Consider the following 24,815-nt stretch of genomic DNA (forward strand, 5'->3'; position numbering starts at 1 on the left):
ACTAAAGAATTCTTGACATTTGTAAGGGAAATCTCCTCTTATATGAAAGATTAAAAAAAATTTCTTGCACTACAGGTGCACAATTCTGTCCCAATAATGGCTACTAAATCTAAGTGGAGCATCTATAACCTGCAAACTTCTTTTGGTTTCATAATCTTAATAGAATGAATTGAAGAGAATCACAGAATGGAAGAACAAAGTCATCTGCCTTAAGTCCAGTCCAAGTATTTCTGTTGCACTCTTTCCAGGATTACAGTGTATTATTGGTGTTTACCTGTGTATGCCTGAAACTCTGAAAGTGAAAGGAATGGGTACATTTGACTTCACTTATAAAGCATTAAAATAAATAGTTAAAATTATATCCTATAGATCTGAACCCTTTGGTTCCTCACTTTCTTCTTCAATCCTTTATCTACCTGCCAAAATAATATTCAGAGGTCCCTATTGCTTTAAGATTAAATACACATTTCTCAATTTTTTATTTGGAGCTTTTTTAGTAAAATTCCAACTTAAGTTTTTAGAATCATTTCAACTAGTATTCTCCTTCATGAACTCTACACTCTAGCCAGACTGCCCTATATGCTGTGCCCAGGACATGACAACCCAATTTCTGCCTCAAACTTGGAACATATTCCTTCTTGAACTGTACCTTTTAGCAGCCTCAGCTTCCTTTAAGGTTCATGTTAGGTGATACTGCTTATAGAAAGCCTTTCCTGATTCCACTATCTTACATTTACTTATTTTGGGGACAGCTAGGTGGCATAATGGATAAAGTGCTGGGCCTGGAATCAGGAAGACTCATTTTCATGAGTTAAAATCCAGCTGTGAAAAACTTGGGAAAATCACTTAACCCTGTGTTTGCCTCAATTCCTGATCTGTAAAATGAGCAGGAGAAGAAAATAGCAAATTATTCCAAAATACTTGCCAATCTCCCCCTCCCTCCCACCATGGAGTAATAAAGAGTCAGATGTGACTCAAACAACAAAAAATATTTTTCTTAAGTAGAACATAAATTCCTTAAAAGCAGGAACTCTTTGTTTGTAATAAGAATTTGCTGACTAAACAGTAATGAAATTCCATTATTTCCTGTCTCACAGTGTGGAACATCAAATGAAAAGCAGGATTCCCTAACTACCCTATTTCAAATTGTTAAAAATTCCAAGTCTTTAAGCAATATCTCTATGAATCTCCCCATTATTGGATTTTTCTTAAGCACATATTCAAAATATTACTTTGAAAACTATCAGGGATTCATGCTGTATTTTCCTACTGATGGCCTCACCATAAGAGAAGGTATCTGGAAGAGGAACACCATGGCCAGCTAGCTCTTGGAAGGTCCAGAACTTATTGACACAATTCAGGATAGCTTGAGGCCGATTCATCAGCCGGCATCCCATCTTTTCTAGGTGACGTAATACGGTGATATCACTATCACTTTGCACCCAAGGTGTTGGTACTCTTACTACCACCACCTGGGGATAGGCAGTGATCAGCTCTCCATTGATTCGGAGACCTGTAAACATAGGGAAGAAAAAAAGAGTGCATTAATTTAAGAGATTCAAAGGAGATGTCAGATAAGTCACAATAGAGCATAATAATACAGATATTCCAAAACACAGTTCATGTGTTCATGGGCACTTGAAGGGGAGCAGCTAGGTAGGCTCAGTGGACTGAGAGCCAGGCTTAGAGATGGGAGGTCCTGGGTTGAAATCTGGCCTTAGAGACTTCCTAGCTGCGTGATCCTGGGCAAATCACTTAACTGCTATTGCCTAGCCCTTTGTCACTCTTCAGCCTTGGAACCCATACACAGTACAGATTCTAATTCTGAAGGTAAGGGCCCCCAAAATAAATAAATAAATAAATGAATTGTACAAGGAATGGAAAGTTTCCCTTTTGTCTCTGTCATTATAACTAGCACAATTCCCTGTACGTTGTAGGTTTTGTTTGAATATGTTTGTTGAAATGGAAGGAAGAGAACCTCCTATAAACATGTATTTTATACTTAAAAATTTACTTTATTGATGTCTTTTATTTTTACAGTCATCTAATCATTCACTATTCCCTGCCCCCACTAAAACCTCCTCTTGTGACAAATATATGATACAAAAATCTTGTCTAAGACTATATATACAAAATTCTGTTATAGTAGCACCTTGTTCTAGTAGCATCTTCCCACTAGGAAGGAGGAATTTTCTATATATTTTTAAAGACTAAAACAATCACTTGTCAGATTGTTTTTCGCAGAAGAAAATGGCAGGAAGGAACTTTAAGATTAACAAGTTTTCTAATCCAGTGTGGCCTAGAAACTGGGGATGGACTAATTTCACTATTGTATTCATTTGACATAAACAGATCAATAGTATGCATAAGGCACTTCTGAAGTGCCTTCCATATATGCATAGGTCTGCTTTAAAACACTGTAGATAAGGATTTTAAAAATATAAATCTCTAATCACAAAGATTTGTTTTGGGAGAGAGGTAATGTGTGGTCCCAGTTTTAATATACGGAGTGTCAGCATAAGCAATTAAATGGGAATTCTGGTGTAGTTTTGTGGAAACCAAAGACAACATTGCCAAGGAAAGCAGACTCAGAAATACCTAAAATATATATGTATAATATTATATAATACCATCATATTTTTAGATTGTAAATGCCATTAAAAAAAATCAGACTTCAACTCTGATATGGAGGCCCAAAAAATTTTACTCAGATTTTCCAGATTGTGGGGATACCTTGCCCTAACTTCTGTGATGTGGAAGGTATGCCTATATATATGTAGAGTACATATAATTAAGATAGGGTGTAATGAGGCAAGAGAGAAATTCATCTAGAAAAATTTAAGCTGAGGTTTGAGGGTAGAGAAAGATTCTGAAAAGCCACGAGAAGGCACTTATGTTAGGCAAAGAAGACAGATCTTGTAAATATATGGATGCAGAAGGTGGTATGTTTAGTTCAGAGAAAAATTGGTATACTTTGTCTTGGGGTATAGTTTATTTGTGAAGTGGTGTGAAATGAGGCTAGAAAACAAAGCAGATCCAGATTGTGGAGGGTCTTTGATGCCAGGCAGAAAAATCATAATTTATTCTACAGACAATAAGGAGATCCGCATAAGGTTTCTGAGAAGAGTAACATGATCAGACCAACATCAAAGGAAGATTTGGAACAAGGGTGGATGTATCTGGAATGAAGGTAGATGGAACAAGAGAAGGATAAAGGATAGATCCCAAAGATGTCTCAAAGGAAAATCACTAAAGAATTGGCAACTGAAAAGTGAGGAAGAAAAAAGAATCAAGGATTGTGAATTGAGTTATGGGGGGAGGGAAGAAATAGGGGCTTTGGAAAGCAGATTTAGGGCTTAGGTAAGATAATTAGTTCTGGTTTTGACATACTGAATTTGAGAAGAGTTCCAAGGAAGAACTCTATTTCTTGGGAGTTAGTGGATTCATTTCACTGAAGGTCTTTAAGACAAAAACATGATAATCTACCTATATTGCTAAGGGAGTATTGTTATAAAATGGGATTCTTTTTCAGGTATAGGGTAGATTCAAACCTCTTCTAATTCTGAGATTGTGTGATTCTAAAAAGCTGGCAGGACAACCAAGAGAAGATGCAACAATCCAATTAAACTGATGCTTAAAAACTGTTATTACTATAAAAATTATTACAAGTTGAGTCAAAATCAACAAGCATTTGTTAAATTACAAGCATTAAGTCTACTTTGTGCTAGAAACTATGCTAAAAGCTGGAGATGCAAAGAAAGGCAAAACTGGAAACTAAAAGGATCCCCATTCACATCAACTGAAGATTGACTAAATAAAATGTGTAATAGGAATGTGATGGAATGTTACTATGCCAGAAGAAATGAAGAAATAGATGATTTTAAAGAGACACACAAAGACTTATATGGACCAATGTAGGGTGAAGTAAGAATTAGAAGAATTTATACAAAACAGATATAAAAATGAACAATTTGAAGACATAAATGGATAAATAATGAAATGAACAGAACTGGAAGAACAATTTATTTTATTTATTTTTTTAAAACCCTTGCCTTCCATCTTAGTATCAATATTGTATATTGGTTCTAAAGCAGAAGAATGGTAAGGGGTAGGCAATGGGGGTTAAGTGACATGCCCAGGGTCACACAGCTAGGAAATGTCTGAGGCCAGGCCTCCCCATCTCTAGGCCTAGCTCTCAATCCACTGAGCCACCCATCTGCCTCTGGAAGAACAATTTATATAATAACCATACCATAAACAAAAACAACTTTGAAAGGTATAAGCACTGTGATGGCTATGCCAGAGGGCTAATAATGAACCATATCTCATCTCTATCTTGACAGAGAGATGACAGATTTACAGTGCAGAATAAGCTACATGTGTTTTTGTATATAATCAGTGAGAGAATCTGTTTGGCCAGACTATGCAGCTTTGTTATAAATTTGCTCTTGTTGTATCATTTCAATTGTCTGACTCTTTGTGATCTCCTTTGGAGTTTTTTTGGCAAAGTTTCTAGAGTGATTTGCTATTTCTTTCTCCAGCTCATCTATAGATAAGGAAATTAAGGTAAACAGGGTTAAGTGACTTGCCTAGAGTCACACAGTTAGTAAGTCTGAGGCCATATTGAATGCATGTGTTCCTGACTCCAGGCTCAGCACTCTATCCATTACCTAGCTGCACTACAAGGAAATAGTATTTTGTTAAAAAAAAATTAAAAATTGGTTGCAGAGTGCTACAGATGTGAAATATTGAATATACTTAAAGATGAGGTTACTTTGTTAAGTTCTATTTAATTGTTGTACTTGGAATGAGAGCTCTTTCACAGAGTAGAAGTCATATATAAAAGTAGCTAAACACATGAAAAGCCCACATGTTGGGCTTCTTTTTGTTGGGTTTTTAATCAGAGAGGGTACTTTTTCAGGGAGTTTAGATGAGAAGGGGGAAAAAATATAGGTTAACAGCTGTTGGGGAGGAATAGGACTCTAGTCAAGGTTTGTTCTTTTAAAAGTAAAGGGGGGGGCAGCTGGGTAGCTCAGTGGATTGAGAGCCAGGCCTAGAGATGGGAGGTCCTAGGTTCAAATCTGGCCTCAGACACTTCCCAGCTGTGTGACCCTGGGCAAGTCATTGACCCCCATTGCCTACCCTTACCACTCTTCCACCAAGGAGCCAATAAACAGAAGTTAAGGGTTTAAAATAAAAAAAGAAAAAAAAGTAAAGGGATATTTAAGCATATTTCTAATATCAGGGAAGGAGCTAGTAAATAGGCAGAGATTAAATTTTAGATAAGTAAGACAGGTTAGTGGGAATACTCTTCTGGAGAAAATATTAGGGTCTGGGATCAAGAGTACACGTAGAGATTGGCCTTGGCTAGGAAAAGGCCCACCTCTTTCTTAGAAACTGAAGTAAAGGAGGATATATTGGGTGATGATAATCATTTGGTCAAGAGAGGCGGCTAAGAAGAAACCGTGAATGACTAATTTTTTTTTGGAGAGGGATAGGATTTGGAGTAGAAAAGGCTAAATTAATTCCTTTTTCACTAGTCAGTATGTTGATTACTTTTAACACAGCTCAAAACTTGAGATGCTGCTAATCTGTCAATCTCTATCATAGAAGTGAGGATGACTGATGGAACAAGCCAGTTGTTTGTTATTGTTAATGGTGAAAGCAAGTTGAATCCCCACTTTGAGACCCTCTCTACATAAAAATTTTTGAATTAAGTATGTGTTATTATTAACCTGTTTCTAGATATCAAGAATTATTAAATGTTTTCTTCTAACTTCTATAAAATGTAGTACTCACCTTGTCACATTCTGTTTAAAATCAAGGGGGCTTCTGTCAAGGTCATTCTAAGGATATCAGTATCTAGGCTGAGACTGCCTATCCTGAGGTAATGGCTACCTCCCAGTACCACTAACTATATACTATCTTTAAGCTAATTATAAACATCAGAGCATCAATCAATTCTTTCATTCATCCTCCCACCCTCAGACACCTCTATTAAGGATTCAGAATCTTGAATATGTGTAAAGGTTGAATTAATTCAACAATCAATCCCAACTGTAGTGTCTATGAACTAGACTCATGTATCCTGGCCAATCTGTACTCAAGCATGAGCCTTCTGACTAATGAGTACTCTTATATTTTCAAGAAAGTTTGAATAGCATGGGCCTTTACTAATAAATACACAGTTACAAGTGGAGCTTTTTTATTATATGATTTGATTACATGAACAATATAACCTCAAATCCCATGACTGCCAAAGACTTATCCTTTGATTCTTAAATTCAATCTGGCACTTACATAAACATGGAAAAGGTTGTCAGAAGACCAAAAGAAATTCCAAAGGCCTAGAAGTGTGTGCCTGTCCTTTAAGAAGTACCCAAGGTCCAGGATCATGGGCAGCACTCATACTTTCACTTATTATTCAGAGATCTGGTAGGCTGTAGTTTGTCTTATAATAACTCCTAACCTCCAAATCTCATTGAAAAAAACTTTTTTTGGCAGGGGGAAAGAGAAAATACCAAAAGAAAGACTAAAAAAATTCCTGCTTTTCAAGCAGTACTCACAGTTTATTGGAGAAAACAATATGGAAGCAACTATATGGTCAAAAAAGATATATAGAAGATAAACTGAAGATAATCTCAGAGAGAAGGCACTAATATTAAAGGAGATTAGGAAAGGGCTCCTCAGAAGGTGAGATTTTAGCAAGATTCAGAGAAGTATGAAATACTTCCAGTTATTGTTAGTCCTTCATTTTCAAAGAGGACCAATGGCATCACAGGGTGATGTCTTAACTGGCTTGTGAATTGGATTTATGTGAGGCAGAGTTGCACAAAGTGTGGGGTGGGAGAGAGTGGAGGATTAAGAATAGCATGTAGAGGCAGCTGGGTAGCTCAGTGGATTGAGAGTCAGGCCTAGAGATGGGAGGTCCTAGGTTCAAATCTGGCCTCAGACACTTCCCAGCTGTGTGACCCTGGGCAAGTCACTTGACCCCCATTGCCCACCCTTACTACTCTTCCACCAAGGAGCCAATAAACAGAAGTTAAGGGTTAAAAAAAAAAAGAATAGCATGTAGATTGCATGCCTGGGTCACTGGGAAGATGGTGGTACCCTTAGAGTGACATTGGAAAAAGAGGTAGGTTTAGGAGAAAGGGCGAGTTCAGTTTTAGTCATGGTAAGATTATAAGGTAAATAGGGCACATTCAGTTTATGATGTCCAATAAGAGGTTGAATATTGGATTAGGCCTGGACAAGTATATCGGAGTCATTTGCATAGATACGATAACTGAATTCACCAGGAGCAGATAAAATCACAAAGCAAAACAGTATAGAGGAAAAAAAGAAGGACTAGTACAGAACCTTGAAAGACACCATTAGTGTAAGTGACTTGGATGAAGATCTAGCAAAGGAGATGTTCAATGAGTAAGGAGAACCAGGAGAGCAGTACCACAAAAACCCAGAGAAGAGACTATCCAGGGGAAGAATGATTAGATCTTCAAAAGAGTAAAGAAGAGAAGAAAAGGAAAGGAGATGGAGCCACTTATTTATTGTAAATGGCTTTCTTTAGGAGTTCAGCCATACATAAAAGAGAGGACAGATACAGGACAATAGCTGGCAGGAATGGGAAGATCAAGTGAGGGCTTTTGAGGATGGTATGTTTTTAGCCATTAGTGAGGAAAAGTAGGAATGATATGGCGGAAGGTACTATACTAGGCACTAAGAATATTAAAAATTCAAACAAAATACTCTTCTCAAAGAGTTCATATACTACATGTGGTGATACCACATGTATGTAGAGTATATTCAAAGTTATATAAAGTAATTTCATGAAAGAGAATGTACCAATATTTGGGGGTAAGGATAACCAGGGAAAGTCTTCTGTGCTAGTAGCTCCTAAACTAAAAGTGTTGGAGTTCAGAGATAAAGTAGTATTATATAGACTGAGATCTGAGATTGTTCAGAGAAATGTTAATTATAAGATATGGAATAGGGTAGAGGCACATGATGGATATTCTCTATTTTCTAGGAGATGAGGCTATTTGCTAACAGATTGAAGGTGATAAGGAAAAGAGTATCCGAGGAGACTGAAATCAAAGATGAAAAAAAGGATTTCTGTGAGTCAGTGAGGGCCCATTTGAAATAAAATTCTGTGAAGGATGCAGCAGAGGCACATGAGTTTCTTCATTTGGTAGCAAGGCTTGGAGAAGAACAGTAGAACAAGGGGTCAAGGAATTCAAAGGCATATCTGAATTAACTAATTCGAGATCATGATTATGAAAAAGGAAGTGAAGTTAGAGCAAGGAGGACTAGAAGAACAAAGAAAGCTGTAGAGAATGAAGCTCATAGTAAGGATTTGAAAGAAGTAAGGTAGGAGAGAAAAAATGAGATTATGGTGAGAATAGGGAATTTTGAGATGAAGGTGATAAGGATGTTGATAGTGATAAGGGTGATGGTGAAATATAAGGTATGCACATCTATGTGAATTGCCTAGAGAAATAAAGATATAGCTCATGAGGGGTAAAGAGATTGATGAGCTGTCAGGGTGTTTTAAGGGACATTAATATGTACACTGAAATTTCCAGGTCCTGAGGGCAAGATTTCAGATGGAGACTTGCACAGTGAGTTAAATACTGGAATCCTTGATAAAGAAGGGAGAATGGCTTAGAATCTGGTTGCTTATACCCAGGTGGATCTGGATGGGTAAAATAAAATGTATGGAGTGAACTCAAGAGGAGGAAAGATGGTGGTAGATGGCAGGCCTGGAAGTTATAATGGCGAACAATGCATAGGCTGATTCTTCCTCCTAACCCAGGACCAAGGGGACAACAAAAGAAGGTACAACAATCTATAAGCTTGCCAACGGATGTAATAACTACTTCAGGAGAAAACAAGATTTTGATGAATTCATGAAGAGTCTTAGGATATAATAACTTACACTCTAAAACAGTGATGGGCAAACGATTCCCCGTGGGCCTAATCACTAAGCCCCCACATCCAGATGTGGTGATTAGGGAATTGCTTAAGGCAGTGATGGGCAAACTATGATCTGGATCTGGCCCTTGGGAAATTGTTTGCCCATCACTGCCCTAAAACATTTTTAAAATTGATCTTAAGGAAGTTATTTTAAAAATTCACACCGGTTCTACTATGACAATGGAGAAACCAGAAGCCAGGTGTCAAAGTACATATAGAGTGCTGAGCTTAGAGTCAGGAACACTCATTTTCTTTACTTCAAATCTAGCCCAAAAAACTTACTAGATGGGTGAACCTGGGCAAGTTGCTTAATGCTGCTTGCCTCAGTTTCCTTGTCTGTAAAATGAGCCAAAGAGAAGGAAATGGCAAACTATTCCTGTATCTTTGCCAAGAAAACACCAAATAGGGTCATGAAGAGTTGTACATGACTAAAAAATTACTGAATAACCCTAGATTAGAAGAAAACATATTTACTAACAATCTTCTTAAGACTATGATGCTCAACTAGAAAAAAAAAAAAGCAAAGCTTGAAGTTAGCTGAATTTCGATAACTAGATATTTCTGTTGTTTAGGTCAATAATACAGGGGGGGAAAATCACCCAGTACTTTGTAGGTAACATTTTTTAAGTCACTACTAAAATAGGAGATTTTTTACATGTACATTTTCAAATATCAAATCAGAAATATCTAAATTTTAGATATGCAATCCTTTATAAGAGTGCTTTCTAACATCTGGGGAAAAATATTTGTGTTTTCCACTACAATGTAGCTTATGACATGTCTGTATATTTTCCCCAATTCCTCCTCTCTAATTGCCTAATATCTTATTTCCAAGTTTCCTCTTTTTTAACATTTCCCAAAGTATGCATATTTGATAATGAAGAGTAATCTAGAATTCATTCCTTTCTCTGATTTCTCTTCATAATTCAGGGACTAGAGGGAGGCTGCTCTGGCAGCTCACCTCATTATCATGAAGCTCTGCCGCATTGCAGCTGACACAGTCATGTGTCTGGGAAAAAAAGCAAGCAGGCAAATGCTGCTCCATTTTAAAATCAGTGTTGAGGTCAAAGTAAAGTGACAGGCTAGCTATTACTAAAATAAAAAGAATGTAAAGACTATATTCCAGATATACAGTACCTCCAAACTAATGGTTGCTAGAGGGTCAGATAAAACAAACTGAGTGGGGAAGAATGTAAAATCCCTAGCCAAGTAACAACAAAAGTTAAAGCCCTTTACCCTAAATAATATACCTGTCCTGTATGTTTGTTAAATGAGGCGAGCCACTAAAACATATGATAGAAAAGCCAGAGCTCAATTTCCTAAGCTTGTAGCTTAAATAAATGTTCAAGGAAAAATTATCATGAAGATGAATAGGTAAAATAATTGTAAGGAGATGTAGTATACTATAGTCTTGGTATAACAGCAAATGTGGGAACTAGTCTCCTTATTAAAAAGATAAGTTCTATTTGGTATACAAATTTAACATATCAAGTATACAAGGCCTTAAATGAAGGAATTTTAGTTAACTAATACTTAAAGTGGGACAGCTAGGTGGCCTGGAGTCAGGAAGAGTCATCGCCCTCAAGTCTTGAACACTTACTAGTTTTGTTATCCTGAGCAGGTTATTTAACCTTATAGAGTTAGCCTTAGTTTTCTCATTTGTAGAATGAGTTGGGGAAGGAAATGGCAAAATATTATCTTTGCCAAGAAAACTCCAAATGGAATCACAGAAGAGTCAAAAATGTCTTGAAACAACTAAGCACCAAGAAAACTTGAAGTATGAATGAAATTATAGAGAGGGGGGAAAAAGCTTTAATATTTTTAAAAATCTAAATTATTTCTATTTTATTAGACATCAGTAAAAACCTGTTCTCTCCTCCCTACTCTACCCAACAACAGAGCATTTTTCATTGAGATATTAAATTTTTTTAAAAGAAAAGTTCAAAAACAACAATGGGGAATTGTGAAACGTATAATTTAAGACACTGATACTAAAGTTAAGTCATGAAAATTAGCAACAGAGTGCAGTAGAGAGGGAGGGAGAAGGTACAATTGTTCTATTAATTTAAGTAAGGAAATGCCAACTCTTGAACATTATGAAAAAGGCTAAGTTTTCATGAAGTAGCAGCCCCAAGTTACCATAAGACATTTACATCCATTAATTTTAAACAGCTTTGCCAACAAAGGGATGTTTAACTCAACTCTGTAATGGGAAGATCTTTCTAAACTTAAACTTAAATCCTTCAACCCAGAGATCTTACTCTTAAGGATATACTCCATGAAAGTAAAAGATTTTTCCCCCAAAGTTACATGATTTATGTTGTCTCCCTCCCCTCTTCCCTTCTCCCTCTCAGAGCTGACAAGCAATTCCACTGGGTTATACATGTATTATCGCTCAAAACCTATTTCTATATTATTAATTTTTTTTTAAACCCTTGTACTTCGGTGTATTGTCTTATTGATGGAAGATTGGTAAGGGTGGGCAATGAGGGTCAAGTGACTTGCCCAGGGTCACACAGCTGGGAAGTGGCTGAGGCCGGGTTTGAACCTAGGACCTCCTGTCTCTAGGCCTGACTCTCACTCCACTGAGCTACCCAGCTGCCCCTCTATATTATTCATTTTTGTAAGATAGTAATCTTATAAAAACAAAACCCCAAATAATACACCCATATAAACAAGTGATAAATCAAATGTTTTCTTCTGCATTTCTATTCCCACAGTTCTTTCTCTAGATGTGGATAGCATCCCTTTTCCTAAGTCCCTCAGAATTGTCCTGGATCATAACATTGCTATTAGTAAAATCTATCACACTTGATAGTCCTACAATGTTTCAGTTACTATAATATTCTCCTGATTCTGCTTATTCCACTCTGCATCAGTTCATGTAGGTCCTAGAACTAATATTTTGAAAGCAATTTGGAACTATGCATGAAATTCATGCAAAATGAAGTTAAAACTAGGTAAATATTATATACAGTAACAGCAATTCTGATCAAGACAATGATCTAAGATAATCAATGAAGCATAATTTTTTCACTTTACTTTTTTTTTTTCCAGCAGAGCCAACATGGATATAGGTTTTGTGTGATTTCGCATGTAAACTACCATATCTTTTACCTTCCAGTGGGTGGGGTAAAAGGGAAGGAATAAATTCAGAGCTCAAAAAAACCTTTTTTATAGAAATGTCAAAAAAAAAGAGGGAAAGAGGGAGGGATGAAGGGAAGAAGGAAGGAAATAAATGCTTAATCAGATAATCTGGCTTTTAATACGGGCTCTGTTACTATGTTATTTTGGCCCAAGTCTTTTATCTTCTTGGGTCCTCAGTTTTCTCCCCTGTGAAGGAAATCTGGACAAAATGACCTTAAATGATTCTTTTACTTTCTAAATCATTCCAAGCAGCAAACATTGCGATTGGTTGAGTAGAAACAGTTTTCATACTAAAACATATTAAACAATCATTTTTTTTAGTCATTTTATGTGCCAGGCATTATACAATGTGCTAGGAACACACATACAAAAATAAGATAGCCACTACATTTATAAGCTTACATTATCATATGTCTACAGAGAAGTAAATACAGGATATATGCAAAATATATAAAATATTGTCAAGGGAGCTAATAACTGGGGAAATCATGAAATGCCTATTGTCAATGGCACTTGAACTGAGCTTTATAGAGACTTGGAAACTCCATGAGGCAGATGAGAAGAAACTGCATTCCAAGTATGAGGGATAGTTTATATGCAGAAGTCCAGAAACAGGAAATGGAAAGACATGTACAAACAGCAATTAGGCCAGTTCAGTTGATACATTATCTGTATGAAGGGGAGGAAAGTATCATTAGCTTAGAGACAGATTGCAAAGTGCTTTAAATAACAGAGGAGCTTAGATTTTATCTTTGAGTCAATGGGGAAATCACATCCTCTATAAAAATGCCCCCCCAAATAATGGTCTAGAGCAGTGATGGGCAAACTTTTTAAAGAGGGGGTCCAAAGGGAAGGAAATGCTCATCTGTCAGTCTGCTTCTAAGGCAACTCTTGAAGTTTCATTGTATTGTATCCTACTCACTGTATTCGTCAGATTAGGAATAATGTTGTGCTGCCAGATAGAACATTTCAGGGGGTCGCATCTGGTCCTCGGGCTGTAGTTTGCCCATCACTGGTTTAAAGTGTACCTTAACAATTAACTTTGCAGCTGGGTGGAAGATAGTTTGGAGAGGAGATAGGCAGGGAGATCAATTATGAGATTAATTCAAATATTCAGGTAAGAGATGATGAAGATGATGAATGAAATGGTGACTATTGTATAAAGAGATGAGAACATATAGAAGAAATTTTGAGAAAACCCAAGGAGAAAATATCCAGAATAAGAGTTTAATAAATGGTTCAAATGCTACAGAGAAGTCAGGAATAACGAAAGTTGAGAAGAGACTAGATTTAGCAATAAGAGATTATTGGTGATCTAAAAGGGCAGTTTCATCTGAGTGCTGGGTATAGATACTAGATGGATAGTGGTTGGTTGAGAACTATGGAGGAAATAAGTATAAATTGCTTTTTCTGGGAGCCTAGATTGAGAGGAGAATACAATACTTTAGCTATAGTGAGAGATCAAATAGTGTTAAATGAAGGTTTCTAAAAGTATGGGATAGATCTGGACATGTTTGGAGGTACCAGAGAAGTCAGTAGATAAGAAGCTGAAAATTAGGATGAGGAGATGATTATAGGGGCAAACTGCTATAAGAGATGGGTAAATTTTCATTGGCCAAAGGACTACCTCTTTCTTTTGAGACTAGAGCAAAGGAGGAGTAGATGGGAGTTGATGCCGAGGTGAGACTGGAAATATGAATTGAGGAAAAGAGGAATTTTTCCTTAACTTTTAGGAGAATTCTGAAGAAGAGTTCCTTGCTGGTGCCTGGGGAATAGAATGTAGAGGTGGTGGCTTAAGTGGCTAAATGAGAGCAGGTTTGGAATAGTAGCTGTGAGGAGCATGATCAATCAGGGAAAGAGTAAAAAAGATTCTTTGGTAATCAAGAGTATAATGAAGGCTGTAAATAATTTTCACAAAGCATTTCTGTATTCTAAAGCTAAAAGTCAAACTTTAAATCCTAACTTTAAAGATAGTAGCAAAACCTTTAGACAAAGAGAACAGAGAAATTTCAGATATATTATAAAACAGTGCATCTAAAGAATCACTGATTCATGAGTTATTTATGTTCCTTTGAGAAAAGTCAGCTGCTATGATAATGGCACATTGAAACCTCTACTGCTGATAGGAAAAGATCACAAATTTATAAATATTATTAATTCACTCGAACTAAACATGGTGATTTTTGAGTTATCAAAGGGCACTATTCAGCACAGAGCAGGCAGGAGACTATAAAACAACAAGGATGGCAAGCTAGACCATTATGGAAAAAGTGTGTCCCTTAAGATGTTAGTGCTGGTAAGCATAGTCCTTTGTCTCTTAAGGAGAATGACTAGTTTGGCTAAATAGTTAATAATTAGGATCTTGAGTGGATTGAAAAATAGAGGGCTGAATAAGTGATGAGAAAGTAGAAGGAACTAGATGAAAACTACTTTCAAGAACTCTGGTGATGAGAAAAGATGGCAACCTGATGAGAAAGGTTGAAAGCCTTTTTTAAGGGTAAAAAGACTTGAACATTTTTAATTTGCATGGATCATGAAGGAGTTTAAGTGAAAAGGAAAGATTGAGATGTGAGAGTTGATCACTGAAAAAATAAGGTGCTAGTTATTTTTGTGAACTGTTATTTTCCCCTCCTTTTATTCTTAGATAAAAAGTTGGCCTTATGATCTAGAAGACCAGGGCTCAAGTTCTATCTTTGATGCACACTAACTTTGTGGCTCTGGAAAAGTTACAACCTCTCAGAGTTTCAGGCAACTCTAAGACTTCTAAATTGCAGACAGGGTACTAACCTGCATTGGAAGGGAAATCTTCCTTATCTGAGGAGTTCTCAAGATCAGTGAAATCAAAGGTCTAGTATTTATCCCTATTCTTCATAAATCTGAAAGGGATCTAGTCAGAATGATCCTAACATCTTCAATTAGCATTCATTAGTACACTAGGAGAATCAGAGAATTGGAAGGTTGATAACTAACATTGGAGTTTTAGCAAAGCACAAATAGCAATAGGCCAAGGGAGCAGCCTAAGAGATGGTTTTCTAGAAGGAGAATATAATGGGAAATGTAGGTGATGTAAAGGACAAAACAAGCAAATAAAAAAAAAAACCAACTTAAAAATTTATGTTATTAAAAAAGGATGAGATAAAGATGAAATGAACAAAATTTAATTTTTATTTTTTAAGGGTACAAAGCTTTACTCTCACCTAATATATTAATAAAAATTTAACAAAAATGTGTTTCATTAGTTGTGTTACAGTATTTCAAAATTCTAATTCTAAATTCAGTTATTTCCCACCTAAACTTGGCTTTTAGTGGCTGTCAGAACTGAAAAAGATCTCACAAAGGTAGGGTACATTAATATGAAATTAAAAAGTTTAGCATTCACTCTGCTCACTAAATCATAATACAAACATTTTCAATTCCATCTGATAACACAAAATTTTTTGCATATATCTGACTAGCAAATTTCTCTCTTTCAAGATATTCTTGCAAATTAGTCATATTAAGCTACACTTTTCTATTTTTAACAAATGGTTCCAAAATCCATTGAGATTCTTTGCTAGGAAGTTTTTAAACATGGAAAAAAACTGTTTCCAAATATTTTATATAGACAATGTTTTTTTATAGGTGACATTTTTAGCAACAAATGCTTAAGTTTTTAAATGTCTTGCAAATCACGATGACTACATACTACCACTAATAACACAAGGTACAATATGCACTTGGTGAGACTCTAATCTTTAATGATGTAAATCCATATTTTAAATAACATTCTTGATGAAACTATCCACTTTGGGAGGCTTAATTTTTGTCAGGTCTGATTTAGATGATCACTGTTTTTACCCCCTATTGTGGTTGAGGAAAAGCTAAGAAAATTATCAGTTAAAGCTATTTTCTGGTTATTTTCTTGTTCTCACATGATTATTATTATCCTCAATCTATGTTTTTTTTGCAGGAATTTTCAAAAGATACTTGTCCATTTTGTGAGGGTTAAAACTAGGCAATATAATCATTCATAAATCCACTTAAATGGACTCATGTAAACTGCAATAGGCTGAAAGAAAATAAAGGAGTAAGGGCACTTCTGTCAATCTCTCCAAAATGTAGAATTCCCTCTACCCACTCAGTGACTCATAACCACCTAACACATGGATAGGTAAGTGAAAGTGCCAATGTCAACACATAACAAATAGTAGAAAAGTTTAATATATTTCTTGCTTTTTGTCAAAAAAGCAAAAACAGAAGTCATAATTTCTTACAATACACCCAATGGATCCTTCTTGCCCCGCTATAGGCAGCCCTTTGAGACCATGGAGCAATATCATTTATTTAGTATTTAACAACATCCTGCCCAATAGTTCTTTATCCTTTTATATAACTGAAGTATACTGAATTTAATTGGTACAAAAAGATCTAGGTCCCTGTAAAGATTTTTCTTACTGATTAGTTGAGTGAAACTGGGGAAATCACTTAATCTGAGTCCATTTCTTACTAGCAAACTTTATAAAATTTATGATATAAGTTTTTTGCAAACCGTAGAGAGCAATATAAATGAGCCTGTTATTATGCATTATTTATCTATATATGTGTTAATAGTTATATATTACTGTTCAGTTACAGTCTAATAAATTCTTTGAGGTCAAAGTCTAAGTCTTAGAGTTCTTAGCTGTCAAGGCAATCTGGGTCATTAGGACTTATCTCAGTGCAAAATACTGTGCTGAAAAACTCTAGGGGGTGAGACATCTAGGTAATTCAGCGGATAGAGCCAGACAGAGACTGGAGGTCCTGGGTTCAAATCTAGCCTCAGACATTTCCTAGCTATGTGATCCTGGACAAGACACTTCACCCTAACTGCTTAGTCTTAGCTGCTCCTTCTGCCTTGAAACCAATACTTAGTACTGACTATAAGACAGAAGGTAAGAGTTTTAAAAAGAAACTCTTAGGATCCAAAGAAAGGCAAAAACAGTCACCGACTCCAAAGTTCTCATATTCTAAACAGGGGAAGGTAACATGAAAATTGGAGGTAATCTCAGAAGGAAGGCACTAGTATTAAAGGAGACCAGGAAAAGCTTCTTGCAGAAGGTGAGATTTTATCTGAACCTAGCAGGAGGACAAGAAAGCCAAGAGGCAGAGATAAGGAGTGAACATTCTAGAAATGAGGGATAACCAGAGAAAAAAGACTTGGATTTGTCTTGTGCAAGGAACACAAAGAGGCCAGTATGACTGGATCAGGAAGAAGACTGGAAATGTTGGAAGAGGTCAGATCACAAAGGGCTTTCAAAGTTAGAGACTTTATTTGATCCTCAAGGTAATGAGGAAGGAAGGGAAAGGGAGAGAGTGTCATAATCAGATTAGTTCTTTTTGACGATCACCTGGAAAGCTGAATAGAGGTTGGCCTATAGTCAGGAGAAACTTGAGGCAGGAGAAACCAAGCAGAAGGCTCCTTACTGTAATAATCCAAATGTAAGGTAATAAGGTAATACCAGGGTAGTAGCACTCAGGGATCAGTTGATTAATTCAGTAATATCAATTAATTTATTCCCCTCCCCACCCCAAACTCTTACCTTTTGGTCTTAGAATTGATACCAACTATTGATTCTAAGGCAGAAGAACAATAAGGGCTCTAGGCAATGGGGATTAAGTGACTTGTTCAGGGTCACACAGCTAAGAATGTCAAGAGAAGGGGGCAGCTGGGTAGCTCAGTGGATTGAGAGTCAGGCCTAGAGACGGGAGGTCCTAGGTTCAAATCTGACCTCAGACACTTCCCAGCTGTGTGACCCTGGGCAAGTCACTTGACCCCCTTTGCCTACCCTTACCACTCTTCTGCCTTGGAGCCAATACACAGTGTTGACTTCAAGACAGAAGGTAAGGGTTAAAAAAAAAAATAAATGTCAAAAGATCAAATTTGAACCCAGGATCTCCCACCTCCAGGGTTGTCTCTCTTTAAAAAACAAACAAAAAAAAAAACTACTTAGAGTATAAGTCTCAATTACCTAAAAACCAATTGAGAATTTAAGATTTAGATGTCTAATAATAACTAATCACACAGAATAAAGAAGCCAAATATCTCCTAAACCCTAAGGCCCTGATCTTAACTCATACTTTATTCATTGTCCCAGGATCATTAGATCTTATCCTAGATAGAACCTCAGAGATCATCATACTAATACCATGGTTTTAAAAAATTAGTTAACTGTGGCCTGAAGAATAGTGGAGCCAAGATTTGAATCAAGGTCTTATGGTTTCATATCCAATTCTCTAAAGTGAACATTCAAAGAGAAGAGAACTACAAGGGGGAAAAAATCAATCTGTTCACTTCAAAAAGAATGAAGAGATGAGGGTAAAACAAGAAATTTCATAATCAATATATACTCTATTGAATCACATATAGAAGCATATTTTCTGATTTTGCATTAAATCTTAAATAAGAGCAAAAACTGTACATCTATATCTGTGATTCCCACAAGTTGGGACCCAATACTTTTAAAAATACTTGTCTTCTCTCATTTTGATTCATCATTTCCAAATGACCATTCAAACCAATCTAAAAATGATTACTGAAAGTTATAAAAAGAAATTCATTCTTTAGTTCAAAAGAGTCTAAGTAAAATTTGTGATCACAGAATTGATCACAAGCTTTTAAAAAATCCATCATTATTACCACACCTCATCGATCCACTTTCTTTTCTAGTAATATATGTTCTTAATAATGTCTTGCAAGGCAATTCTTGCATAAATCATGAGTAACAAGCTTCAGGCATTCAATTCAACTAAACTTACAGTGTGCAAGGTATACTTGATGCTGGAGATATGAGGCCAAGAACAGTTTTTGACCTTGAAAAGCTTTTTTCCCCACATGTTTTTCCATTATACTTTCAATTTTGTTTTGTCTGAAATCATGGTATTCTGTGATTTGAAATTGAATGCTAATTCTAAAAAGTCTAGTGCTTAAAAAAAAAAAAAGGCATTTGCGGTAGTAAGTTCAATGATCACCAAAAACATTATATCAAGACATGCTATGCGGGCAGCTAGGTGGATAGAAAGCCAGGCCTGGAATTGGGAGGATGGGGGTTCAAATAAGGCCTCAAAAACTTCCCGAGTCTGTGACTCTGGACAAGTCACTTAATCCCAAATGCCTTGACCTTACTGCTCTTCGGTCCTGGAATTGATACTCGGTAAGGGTTTTTTAAAAAGACACTCAACACATATATACACGTAACTAAACACATAGATTATCTCAATGGATTGCTTATTCAAGTATGATCAACTTACTTGAAGTAAAAAACTACAAAACCTCAGACAATGCTACTTTATCATTTTATATTTTTCATTACCTCTTTTCCCCTTCCCTCCCAACACTGGGATATCTCAACAAGAAGCAGGAGGGTCCAGAATAGAGCAACTAGCCCTTAAGTCCGAGTCACATGAAGATTAGTTGAAGGAACTGAATATGTTAAATCTTAATTAAGAGAAGTCAGGCAAAGAAGGTAACTTCCTTCATGGAAGGATATGCCAAATGAATGTCTGAAGCTGGAGTGATGAATGATACCTTTACTACACAAGGATTTTTGTTAAACAATTCCAGATCACATTTCTAAACTCAGAGGTAGTTATGTGCTATGACAGAACTGTCCTCCAACAATATCTGTAGACAGCTTCTTTGTTGGCCAAATTTGAAAACTTCACAGAGATAAGAAAGGGATCCTTTGCTTTGATGCTGATGAGCATGTCTAATTACTACAGGCTCTCTGCTTAGCCATCTTCAGAATAAACACCCACATTTTAAATTGTAAAAATGTTAGTTTAGCAGTAATATTAGGACAATTTGGGGAGAAATATAAATGAGACAGAGTTGAACCTTTGAAGTTGTATTTTGGTATACTCAATCAAATACTTTCTTACTACTCTTCTGCCTTGGAACCAATACTCAGTAAGGGTATATATCATATCCCCAATGAACCATGTGATCAAGCAGTTGTTTTTTTCTTCTGTATTTCTACTCCCACAGTTGTTTCTCTGGATAAGGATAGCGTTCTTTTTCATAAGTCCCTCAGAATTCTCCTGGATCATTGCACTGCTGCTAGTAGTCTAGTATATATTTGATTGTGCCACAGTGTATCTGTCTCTGTGTACAATGTTCCTCTGGTTCTATTCCTTTCACTCTGCATCAATTCCTAGAGGTTGTTCCAGTTCACATGGAATTTGTCCAGTTCATTATTCCTTTTAGCACAATAGTATTCTATCACCAACAGTTACCACAATTTGTTCAGCTATTTCCCAATCAAAGGGCATCCCCTTACTTTCCAATTTTTTGCCATGACAAAGAGCGCAGCTATAAATATTTTTATACAAGTCTTTCCCCTTATTATCTCTTTGGGGTATAAACCCAGCTAGATTAAAGGGCAGGCAGTCTTTTAACATCCTTTGGGCATAGCTTCAAATTGCCTTCCAGAATGGCTGAATCAATTCACAACTCACTAGCAGTACATTAATGTCCCAATTTTGCCACATCCCCTCCAACATTTATTCCTTTCCTTTGCTGCCATATTGGCCAGTCTTCTAGGTGTGAGGTGGTATTTCAGAGTTGTTTTGATTTGCATTTATGATTATAAGAGATTTAGAACACTTTTTCATGTGTTTGATAGTTTTGATTTCTTTACCTGAAAATTGCCTACTCATATCCCTTGCCAATCTATCAAGTGGGGAATGGCTTGATTTTTTGTACAATTGATTTAATTCCTTATAAATTTGAGTAATTAGGCCTTTGTCAGAGGTTTTAGTTATATTTTTTTCCCAATTTGTTGCTTCCCTTCTAATTTTTGTTGTATTGATTTTGTTTGTACAAAACTTTTTCCATTTAATGTAATCAAAATTATTTATTTTACATTTTGTATTGTTTTCTAACTTTTGATTGTTCTCAAAATCTTTCCTTTCCCACAGATCTGACAAGTAAACTATTCTATGTTCACCTAATTTACTTATAGTTTCCTTCTTTATATTTAAGTCATTCACCCATTCTGAATTTATCTTGGTGTAAGGTGTGAGATGTTGATCTAAACTTAATCTCTCCCATACTGTTTTCCAGTTTTCCCAGCAGTTTTTGTCAAATAGTGAGTTCTTGTCCCAAAAGCTGGGATCTTTGGGTTTACTGAACACTAACTTGCTGAAGTCATTTAACCTAAGTCTATTCTACTGATCCTCCCTTTCTCTTAGGCAGTATCGTGTTATTTTGATTACTACTGCTTTATAATGCAGTTTAAGATCTGGTACTGCTAGGTCCCCATCCATCACATTTCATTTTTTCATTATTTCCCTAGATATCTTTTGATCTTTTGTTATTCCAAATGAACTTTGTTATGATTTTTTCTAATTCAGTAAAGAAGTTTTTTGGTAGTTTAATAGATATGGCACTGAATAAGTAATTTGGGTAGGATTGTCATTTTTATTATATTAGCTCATCCTACCCATGAACAATTAATGTTTTTCCAATTGTTTAGATCAGTGGTTCACAAACTTTTTTGCCCTACCACCCCCTTCCCAGAAAAAAATATTAAGCGCCCCCTGGAAATTCTGAAACTATTTGTTACTCAGAATAGAATGTAATACAGAAAAAGTGTGGCCATCACCGCCCTCCTGGATCGCTGCAGCACCCACCGGGGGCAGTCGTGCTCACTTTAGGAATCACTGGTTTAGATCTAGTTTTAATTGTGTGGAAAGTGTTTTGTAGTTGTGTTCATATAGTTCCTGTGTTTGTCCTGGAAAATAGATTCCTAAAAATTTTATATTATCTAGGGTGATTTTAAATGGAATTTTTCTTTCTAACTCTTGCTGCTGTTATGTTGGAAAATATAGAAATGTTGATGATTTATTTATATGGGTTTATTTTGTACCCTGCAACTTTGCTAAAATTGTTGATTATTTCCACTAGCTTTTTTGTTGATTTTTAAAGTAGACCATAATATCATCTGCAAAAAGGGATAGTTTAGTCTCCTTGTTGCCTATTTTAATACCTTCAATTTCTTTTTCTTTTGATTGCTACTGTTAGTGTTTCTAGTAAAATGTTAAATAATACATGTGACAATGGGCATCCTTGTTTCACTCCTGATCTTACTGGGAAGGCTTCTAATTTATCACCATTACGGATGATGCTTGCTGCTGGTTTTAAATATAAACTGTATATTATTTTTAGGAAAGGCCCTTTTATTCCTAAACTTTCTAGTGTTTTCAACAGGAATGAGTGTTGTATTTTGTCAAAGGCTTTTTCTGCATCTATTGAGATAATCATGTGATTTCTGTTGGTTTGGTTGTTGATATGGTCAATTGTGTGGATAGTTTTCCTAATATTAAACCATCCTTGCATTCCTGATATAAATCCCACCTGATTATAATGAACAATCCTTCTGATCACTTGCTAGAGTCTTTTTGCTAGTACTCTAAGATTTTTGCATCTATATTCATTAAGGAGATTGGTTTGTAGTTTTCTCTTTTTTGGTCTGCCTGGCTTTGGAATCAGTACCATATTTGTGTCATAAAAGGAATTTGGTAGAAATCCTTCTTTGCTTATTTTGTCAAATAGTTTGTATAGTATTGGGATTAGTTGTGCTTTAACTGTTTGACAGAATTCATTTGTGAATCCATCTGGTTCTGGGGATTTTTTCTTAGGGAGTTCTTTGATGGCTTGTTCAATTTCTTTTTCTGATATGGGATTATTTAAGTATTCTATTATTTCTTCTGCTGTTAATATACGCAATTTATATTTTTATAAATGTTCATCCATATCACCTATATTTCTATATTTATTGCCATATAATTGGACAAAATAGTTTTTAATGATTGCCTTAATTTCCTCTTCATTAGAGGTGAGGTCTCCCTTTTCCTCTTTGATAGTGTTAATTTGGTTTTCTTCTTTCCTTTTAAAATTAGATTAAACAGCACTTTATCTATTTTATTTGTTTTTTCAAAGTACCAGCTTCTAATCTTATTAATTCAATGGTTCTTTCGTTTTCAATTTTATTAATTTCACCTTTAATTTTTAGGATTTCTAATTTAGTTTTTATCTAGAGATTTTTTAACTTGTTCTCTACTTTTTTAATTTGCATGCCCAATTCATTGACTTCTTCCCTCCTTGATTTGTTAATATATGCATTCAGGGATATAAATTTTCCCCTGAGTACTGCTTTGGCTGCATCCCATAGATTTTAATATGATGTCTCTTCATTGTCATTCTCTTCCATGAAATTATTATTTCTATGATTTATTCTTTAACAAAACCAATTTTGGAGAGTCATATTATTTAATTTCCAATTAATTTTTGACTTGCCTCTCCATGTACCCTTACTAATTATGATTTTTATTGCATTCTGATCTGAAAAGATTGCATTTACTATTTCTGCTCTTTTGCATTTGTTTGCCATGTTTTTATGTCCTAGTACATGGTAAATCTTTGTGAATGTACCATGTGCTGTGGAAAAGAAAGTATATTCCTTTGTATCCCTATTTATTTTTCTCCATATATCTATTAACTCTAATTTTTATATGATTTCATTCACATCTCTTACCTCTTTCTTGTTTTTTGGTTTAATTTATCTAGATCTGATAGAGGGATGTTCAGGTCTCCCATGAGTATAGTTTTAATATCTATTTCCTCCTTAAGCTCCAGTAGTTTCCTCTTTAAAAATCTGGATGAGACACCATTTGGTGCATATATGTTGAGTACTGCTATTTCTTCATTGTCTATACTGCCTTTTATCAGGATGTAATTACCTTCCCTATCTCTTTTAATCAGATCTATTTTTAATCTGGTATCATGATTGTGGCTCCAACCACTTACTTTTACCCTGTGTATGTCTACCTGCCTCATGTGTGTTTCTTGTAGACAACATATGGTAGGATTTTGGTTTCTGATCCACTCTGTTATTTGCTTCCATTTTATGGCTAAGTTTATCCCATTCACATTCAGAGTTATGATTACCACCTGTGTATTCCCCATTGTTTTGATTTCCTCTCCTAGTCCTGTCCCTTCCTTCTTTCACTATTTCCTTCTATACCAGTGTTTTGCTTTTAATCAGTCCCCCTAATCCCCACCCTTATTTTACTTCCCTTCCCCCATCCTTTCCTTTTCCCTTTTTATTTTTCTTTAGGGTCTATTAAATTCTCTCCTCCCTCTCTCTGCCTCCCTTTTGGTACTCCCTACCCCACTCCCTGTCTTGGCCTTTACCTCTCAACTTCCCTGTAGGGTAAGATAGAATTTGATACCCCAATGGATCTAGATGCTTTGCCCTCTCAGAGTCAATTCCACTGAGGGTAATGTTTAAGTATTACCTATTAGCACCCTCTTCCTCTCCTCCTTCTTATGATAGTATTCTTCCCCACACACCTCCCATGCTCCTCTTTATGTGGTATAATTTATCCTATTTTTCTTAATCTTTGAAGTTTCTCTTGGTGTCATCTTCTATTTCCTCCCTTTCTTTTTTTACATATCATTATAAATCACTTAGTATCCCAACCACTACCTATGAATAATTCTTCTAATTACTAAGATAGTCAACAAAGTTTTTGAAAATTACAAATATCATTTTTCCATATTGGAATATAAACAATTTGACCTTACAAGCCCTTAAAAGAAAAAAAAATTTCCCTCTCTTTTAGTTTACCTTCATGTTTCTCTTGAGTTTTGTATTTGGACATCAAAATTTTAGTTT

At 35.7% G+C, this 24,815-nt stretch overlaps 1 protein-coding gene across 1 annotated transcript in view; it reads right to left on the reverse strand.

The window, feature by feature from the left end:
- The window catches only part of RIMKLB (ribosomal modification protein rimK like family member B), an 82,655-nt gene that overhangs the window by 34,546 nt on the left and 23,294 nt on the right, over window positions 1–24,815 (reverse strand). The window contains exon 2 of the mRNA XM_044679993.1: window positions 1,283–1,513. Within this exon, the coding sequence (XP_044535928.1) occupies window positions 1,283–1,513 (231 nt within the window). The remainder of the gene's footprint in view (window positions 1–1,282; window positions 1,514–24,815) is intronic.

Source organism: Gracilinanus agilis, chromosome 5, assembly GCF_016433145.1.
Source record: "Gracilinanus agilis isolate LMUSP501 chromosome 5, AgileGrace, whole genome shotgun sequence".
Classification (NCBI taxonomy): Eukaryota; Metazoa; Chordata; class Mammalia; order Didelphimorphia; family Didelphidae; genus Gracilinanus; species Gracilinanus agilis.